General features: G+C 47.1%; 1 protein-coding gene across 2 annotated transcripts in view; it reads left to right on the forward strand.

Moving 5' to 3' along the window:
• The window catches only part of LOC124019806 (neurotrophin-3-like), a 121,213-nt gene extending 113,122 nt beyond the window's left edge, over window positions 1-8,091 (forward strand). For both annotated transcript variants that reach the window (XM_046335238.1, XM_046335240.1), the window contains exon 2: window positions 7,049-8,091. In XM_046335238.1, coding sequence (XP_046191194.1) covers window positions 7,049-7,858 — 810 coding nt within the window. In that variant the 3' untranslated portion in view covers window positions 7,859-8,091. The remainder of the gene's footprint in view (window positions 1-7,048) is intronic.
• The last annotated feature ends 235 nt before the right edge of the window (window positions 8,092-8,326 follow it).

Raw genomic sequence — 8,326 nt, forward strand, 5'->3', positions numbered from 1 at the left:
TTGAAGGCCTATATTTTTGTTGTCTGGTTCTCTGTGTTTTTGATTAGATATATTTCTCAATGACTTCTTTAGATTTCATTATCGAACCATTTTTCATTCTCTCATGGGGCCTCTGGAGGGTAGAGAAGGGACTCAGCGCTGAGGGGGACATGGGGCCTCTGGAGGGTAGAGAAGGGACTCAGCGCTGAGGGGGACATGGGGCCTCTGGAGGGTAGAGAAGGGACTCAGCGCTGAGGGGGACATGAAGCCTCTGGAGGGTAGAGAAGGGACTCAGCGCTGAGGGGGACATGGGGCCTCTGGAGGGTAGAGAAGGGACTCAGCGCTGAGGGGGACATGGGGCCTCTGGAGGGTAGAGAAGGGACTCAGCGCTGAGGGGCACATGGGGTCTCTGGAGGGTAGAGAAGGGACTCAGCGCTGAGGGGACATGGGGCCTCTGGAGGGTAGAGAGTCCTCCTCGTCCCCCTCCCCCTCCTAGTCCCTCTCCCCCTCCTCCTCCTTGTCCCCCTCCTCCTCCTAGACCCTCTCCCCCTCCTCCTCCTCCTAGACCCTCTCCCCCTCCTCCTCCTCCTAGACCCTCTCCCCCTCCACCTCCTCCTAGTCCCCCTCCCCCTCCTCCTCCTCCTAGTCCCCCTCCCCCTCCTCCTCCTCCTCCTAGTCCCTCTCCCCCTCCTCCTCCTAGTCCCCCTCCTCCTCCTAGTCCCTCTCCCCTCCTCCTCCTTGTCCCTCTCCTCCTCGTCCCTCTCCCCCTCCTCCTCCTAGTCCCCCCTCCCCTCCTCCTAGTCCCCTCCTCCTCCTTCTAGTCCCCCTCCCCCTCCCCTTCCTCCTCCTAGTCCCTCTCCCCCTCCTCCTCCTAGTCCCTCTCCCCTCCTCCTCCTCCTCGTCCCTCTCCCCCTCCTCCTCCTAGTCCCTCTCCCCCTCCTCCTCCTTGTCCCCCTCCCTCTCCTCCTCCTCCTCCTAGTCCCTCTCCCCCTCCTCCTCCTCCTCCTCCTAGTCCCTCTCCCCCTCCTCCTCCTTGTCCCCCTCCCTCTCCTCCTCCTCCTAGTCCCTCTCCTCCTCCTCCTCCTCCTCCTAGTCCCTCCCCCTCCTCCTCCTCCATCTCTTCCTCCTCCTCCTCCTAGTCCCTCTCCCCCTCCTCCTCCTTGTCCCCCTCCCTCTCCTCCTCCTCCTCCTAGTCCCTCTCCTCTACCTCCTCCTCCTCCTCCTCCTCCTAGTCCCTCTCCCCTCCTCCTCCTCCCTCTCCTCCTCCTCCTCCTAGTCCCTCTCCCCCTCCTCCCCCTCCTCCTCCTCCTCCTCCTCCTCCTCCTCCTCCTCCTCCTAGTCCCTCTCCCCCTCCTCCTCCTAGTCCCTCTCCCACTCCTCCCCCCTCCTCCTCCTCCTCCTCCTCCCCCTCCTCCTCCTCCTCCTCCTCCTCCTCCCTCTCCTCCTCCTCCTCCTAGTCCCTCTCCCCCCCTCCTCCTCCCTCCTCCTCCTCCTCCTCCTCCTAGTCCCTCTCCCCCTCCTCCTCCTAGTCCCTCTCCCCCTCCTCCTCCTCCTCCTCCTCCCTCTCCTCCTCCTCCTCCTAGTCCCTCTCCCCCTCCTCCCCCTCCTCCTCCTCCTCATCCCCCCTCCTCCTCCCTCTCCTCCTCCTCCTCCTAGTCCCTCTCCTCCTCCTCCTCCTTGTCCCCCTCCCTCTCCTCCTCCTCCTCCTAGTCCCTCTCCTCCTCCTCCTCCTCCTCCTCCTAGTCCCTCTCCCCCTCCTCCTCCTCCCTCTCCTCCTCCTCCTCCTAGTCCCTCTCCCCCTCCTCCCCCTCCTCCTCCTCCTCCTCCTCCTCCTAGTCCCTCTCCCCCTCCTCCTCCTAGTCCCTCTCCCCTCCTCCCCCTCCTCCTCCTCCTCCTCCTCCTCCTCCTCCTCCTCCCTCTCCCCTCCTCCTCCTCCTAGTCCCTCTCCCCCTCCTCCCCCTCCTCCTCCTCCTCCTCCTCCTCCTCCTAGTCCCTCTCCCCCTCCTCCTCCTAGTCCCTCCCCCCCTCCTCCCCCTCCTCCTCCTCCTCCCCCTCCTCCCCCTCCTCCTCCTCCTCCTCCTAGTCCCTCTCCCCCTCCTCCTCCTTGTCCCCCCTCCTCCTCCTCCTCCTCCTCCTCCTCCTCCTAGTCCCTCTCCCCCTCCTCCTCCTCCCTCTCCTCCTCCTCCTCCTAGTCCCTCTCCCCTCCTCCCCCTCCTCCTCCTCCTCCTCCTCCTCCTCCTCCTAGTCCCTCTCCTCCTCCTCCTCCTAGTCCCTCTCCCCCTCCTCCTCCTAGTCCCTCTTCCTCCTCCTCCTCCTCCTCCTCCTCCTCCTCCTAGTCCCTCTCCCCCTCCTCCTCCTAGTCCCTCTCCCCCTCCTCCCCCTCCTCCTCCTAGTCCCTCTCCCCCTCCTCCTCCTCCTCCTCCTAGTCCCTCTCCCCCTCCTCCTCCTAGTCCCCCTCCATCTCCTCCTACTCCTAGTCCTTTTGACATCATTTTCTAGATTCAGAACATAAAATCAATCAATCAAATGTATTTATAAAGCCCTTTTTACATCAGCCGATGTCACAAAGTGCTGTACAGAAACCCAGCCTAAATCCCAAACACAGGCAGAAGCACGGTGGCTAGGAAAAACTCCCTAGAGAGGGGGAGAGGGAATGCCAGTCCTCTTCTGGCTATGCCGGGTTGAGATTATCACAGAACATGTCCAAGATATTCAAACATTCATAGATGACCAGCAGGGTCAAATAATAATAATAATGACAGTGGTTGTAGAGGGTGCAACAGGTCAGCACCTCAGGAGTAAATGTCAGTAGACAATCATTCAAAGTTAGAGACAGCAAGTGCGGTAGAGAGAGAGTCGAAAACAGCAGGTCCGGGACAGGTAGAATGTCCGGTGAACACGTCAGGGTCCCATAGCCGCAGGTACAACAGTTGAAACTGGAGCAGCAGCACGACCAGGTGGACTGGGGACAGCAAGGAGTCATCATGCCAGGTAGTCCTGAGGCATGGTCCCAGGGCTCAGGTCCTCCGGGAGGGGAGGGAGAGGGAGAGAATTAGAGAGAGCATACTTAAATTCACACAGGACACCCGACAAGACAGGAGAAATACTCCAGATATAACGGACTGACCCTACCCCCCTGACCCAAACTTTTGCATAAATATTGGAGGCTGAGACAGGATGGGTCGGCTGACACTGTGACCCCGTCTGATGGTACCCCCGGACAGGGCCAAACAGGAAGGATATAACCCCACCCACTTTGCCAAAGCACAGCCCCCACACCACAAGAGGGTTATCTTCAACCACCAACTTACTACCCTGAGACAAGACCGAGTATAGCCCACAAAGATTTCCGCCACGGAACAAACCCGAGGGGGGTGGGGCCAACCCGGACAGGAAGATCATGTCAGTGACTCAACCCACTCAAGTGACGCACCCCTTCTAGGGACGGCATGGAAGAGCACCAGTAAGCCAGTTAGTTACTCAGCCGGCCAGGCAGAGACATCAAGAGTGGTTCATCGCTCCAGTGCCTTTCCAATCATAAAACAACATTCATAATGTTCCAGGACTAATTCTATTAGCATTTTGGCATGATTCTAGATTCAGAACATAAAACAACATTCATAATGTTCCAGGACTAATTCTATTAGCATTTTGGCATGATTCTAGATTCAGAACATAAAACAACATTCATAATGTTCCAGGACTAATTCTATTAGCATTTTGGCATGATTCTAGATTCAGAACATAAAACAACATTCATAATGTTCCAGGACTAATTCTATTAGCATTTTGGCATGATTCTAGATTCAGAACATAAAACAACATTCATAATGTTCCAGGACTAATTCTATTAGCATTTTGGCATGATTCTAGATTCAGAACATAAAACAACATTCATAATGTTCCCGGACTAATTCTATTAGCATTTTGGCATGATTCTAGATTCAGAACATAAAACAACATTCACAATGTTCCAGGACTAATCCCATTAGCATTTTGGCATGATTCTAGATTCAGAACATAAAACAACATTCATAATGTTCCAGGACTAATTATATTAGCATTTTGGCATGATTCTAGATTCAGAATATAAAACAACGTTCATAATGTTCCAGGACTAATTCTATTAGCATTTTGGCATGATTCTAGATTCAGAACATAAAGCAACATTCATAATGTTCCAGGACTAATTATATTAGCATTTTGGCATGATTCTAGATTCAGAACATAAAACAACATTCATAATGCTCCAGGACTAATCCCATTAGCATTTTGGCATGATTCTAGATTCAGAACATAAAACAACATTCATAATGTTCCAGGACTAATCCCATTAGCATTTTGGCATGATTCTAGATTCAGAACATAAAACAACATTCATAATGTTCCAGGACTAATTATATTAGCATTTTGGCATGATTCTAGATTCAGAACATAAAACAACATTCATAATGTTCCAGGACTAATCCCATTAGCATTGTGGCATGATTTGATTCAGAACATAAAACAACATTCATAATGTTCCAGGATTCCCATTAGCATTTTGGCATGATTCTAGATTCAGAACATAAAACAAATTCATAATGTTCCAGGACTAATCATTAATTTTGGCATGATTGCAACATTCATAATGTTCCAGGACTAATTATATTAGCATTTTGGCATGATTCTAGATTCAGAACATAAAACAACATTCATAATGCTCCAGGACTAATCCCATTAGCATTTTGGCATGATTCTAGATTCAAAACATAAAACAACATTCATAATGTTCCAGGACTAATCCCATTAGCATTTTGGCATGATTCTAGATTCAGAACATAAAACAACATTCATAATGTTCCAGGACTAATTATATTAGCATTTTGGCATGATTCTAGATTCCAGGACATAAACAACATTCATAATGTTCCAGGACTAATCCCATTAGCATTGTGGCATGATTCTAGATTCAGAACATAAAACAACATTCATAATGTTCCAGGACTAATCCCATTAGCATTTTGGCATGATTCTAGATTCAGAACATAAAACAACATTCATAATGTTCCAGGACTAATTATATTAGCATTTTGGCATGATTCTAGATTCAGAACATAAAACAACATTTATAATGTTCCAGGACTAATTCTATTAGCATGTTGGCATGATTCTAGATTCAGAACATAAAACAACATTCATAATGTTCCAGGACTAATTCTATTAGCATTTTGGCATGATTCTAGATTCAGAACATAAAACAACATTCATAATGTTCCAGGACTAATTCTATTAGCATTTTGCCATGATTCTAGATTCAGAACATAAAACAACATTCATAATGTTCCAGGACTAATTCTATTAGCATTTTGGCATGATTCTAGATTCAGAACATAAAACAACATTCATAATGCTCCAGGACTAATCCCATTAGCATTTTGGCATGATTCTAGATTCAGAACATAAAACAACATTCATAATGTTCCAGGACTAATCCCATTAGCATTTTGGCATGATTCTAGATTCAGAACATAAAACAACATTCATAATGTTCCAGGACTAATTATATTAGCATTTTGGCATGATTCTAGATTCAGAACATAAAACAACATTCATAATGTTCCAGGACTAATCCCATTAGCATTGTGGCATGATTCTAGATTCAGAACATAAAACAACATTCATAATGTTCCAGGACTAATCCCATTAGCATTTTTGGCATGATTCTAGATTCAGAACATAAAACAACATTCATAATGTTCCAGGACTAATTATATTAGCATTTTGGCATGATTCTAGATTCAGAACATAAAACAACATTTATAATGTTCCAGGACTAATTCTATTAGCATGTTGGCATGATTCTAGATTCAGAACATAAAACAACATTCATAATGTTCCAGGACTAATTCTATTAGCATTTTGGCATGATTCTAGATTCAGAACATAAAACAACATTCATAATGTTCCAGGACTAATTCTATTAGCATTTTGGCATGATTCTAGATTCAGAACATTAAACAACATTCATAATGTTCCAGGACTAATTCTATTAGCATTTTGGCATGATTCTAGATTCAGAACATAAAGCAACATTCATAATGTTCCAGGACTAATTCTATTAGCATTTTGGCATGATTCTAGATTCAGAACATAAAACAACATTCATAATGTTCCAGGACTAATTCTATTAGCATTTTGGCATGATTCTAGATTCAGAACATAAAACAACATTCATAATGTTCCAGGACTAATTCTATTAGCATTTTGGCATGATTCTAGATTCAGAACATAAAACAACATTCATAATGTTCCAGGACTAATTCTATTAGCATTTTGGCATGATTCTAGATTCAGAACATTAAACAACATTCATAATGTTCCAGGACTAATTCTATTAGCATTTTGGCATGATTCTAGATTCAGAACATAAAGCAACATTCATAATGTTCCAGGACTAATTCTATTAGCATTTTGGCATGATTCTAGATTCAGAATATAAAACAACATTCATAATGCTCCAGGAATAATTCTATTAGCATTTTGGCATGATTCTGGATTCAGAATATAAAATGTTGATAATGCTCCAGGTGATTAATAAATTATAACTGATCTGAATTAGTAACTGAATCAAGTGGTGTAGTTATTGATTATAGGTGATTAATAACTGATATCCTGTCTCCTCTACTCCACAGATCTGACAGGTGAATCTAGTGGTGTAATTATTGATTATAGGTGATTAATAACTGATATTCTGTCTCCTCTACTCCACAGATCTTACAGGTGAATCTAGTGGTGTAATTATTGATTATAGGTGATTAATAACTGATATTCTGTCTCCTCTACTCCACAGATCTGACAGGTGAATCTAGTGGTGTAATTATTGATTATAGGTGATTAATAACTGATATTCTGTCTCCTCTACTCCACAGATCTTACAGGTGAATCTAGTGGTGTAATTATTGATTATAGGTGATTAATAACTGATATTCTGTCTCCTCTACTCCACAGATCTTACAGGTGAATCTAGTGGTGTAATTATTGATTATAGGTGATTAATATCTGATATCCTGTCTCCTCTACTCCACAGATCTTACAGGTGAATCTAGTGATGTCCATGTTGCTGTATGTGTTGTTCCTAGCGTACCTCTACGGTATCCAGGCAACGCACATGGAGCGCCAGCAGCCCCCGCCCACCCAGGACCCCATCAACTCCCTCATCATCCAGCTGCTGCAGGCGGACCTGACCCGTGGCCGGGGGAGGCAGGGTGAGGGCCAGGACAGGCAGGCCCAGGACACATTGCCACCGTTGGGCCTGCTCGCCATTGACACCCCTCTGGACAACAGTAGGTTCCTGGAGAGGCGCAGCTCGCTGTACCAGCCCAGGTCGTCTGACCTGCTGGGGCAGCAGAAACACTACAACTCTCCCCGGGTCCTGCTGAGTGAGCGGGCGCCCCTGCAGCCTCCTCCGCTCTACTCTATAGATGACTACGTGGGCAGCTCTGACAGAACCAACAAGACCCGCAGGAAGAGATACGCAGAACACAAGAGTTACCGCGGAGAGTACTCCGTCTGTGACAGCCAATCACAGTGGGTGACAGACAAGACGAATGCGGTGGACATCAGGGGTCGTCAGGTCACCGTCCTGGATCAGATAAAGATGGGAACCGCCGAAAGCAACTTTGTTAAGCAGTACTTCTATGAGACCAAGTGTCGGACTGCCAAACCTTTTAAGAGCGGCTGTCGCGGCATCGATGACAAACACTGGAACTCGCAGTGTAAGACCTCTCAGACGTACGTCAGAGCTCTGACGCAGGACCGTACCTCTGTGGGCTGGCGCTGGATACGGATAGACACTTCCTGTGTCTGTGCGTTGTCACGGAAACACCGCAGGACGTAAACACACAACCCGACCATAGACATTATGGAATATATTTCCTTATTGTGAAGGGGGGCTGTACATATAAATTATTATTTAAGTTATGTGAAATACATGTAGTTTCTACATGGCTATATATGATATATAAATATATTTGTTATTTATTGAAGTCATCATCAAAGGAAAAAATTAAATTAAAAATTAACCAAGAACTCCTAACATGTGGCTCCACAGCCACCACACAGCCTAGCATCTTCAGACTCAGACCATGGAGCTGGACAGGACAGCCTGCATGGAGAGACTCTACCATGGGGCTGGACAGTACAGCCTAGCATGGAGACTCTACCATTGGGCTGGACAGTACAGCCTAGCATGGAGAGACTCTACCATGGGGCTGGACAGTATAGCCTAGCATGGAGACTCTACCATTGCGCTGGACAGTATAGCCTAGCATGGAGAGACACTACCATGGGGCTGGACAGTACAGCC

Source organism: Oncorhynchus gorbuscha, unplaced genomic scaffold, assembly GCF_021184085.1.
Source record: "Oncorhynchus gorbuscha isolate QuinsamMale2020 ecotype Even-year unplaced genomic scaffold, OgorEven_v1.0 Un_scaffold_687, whole genome shotgun sequence".
In the NCBI taxonomy this organism is placed as follows: domain Eukaryota; kingdom Metazoa; phylum Chordata; class Actinopteri; order Salmoniformes; family Salmonidae; genus Oncorhynchus; species Oncorhynchus gorbuscha.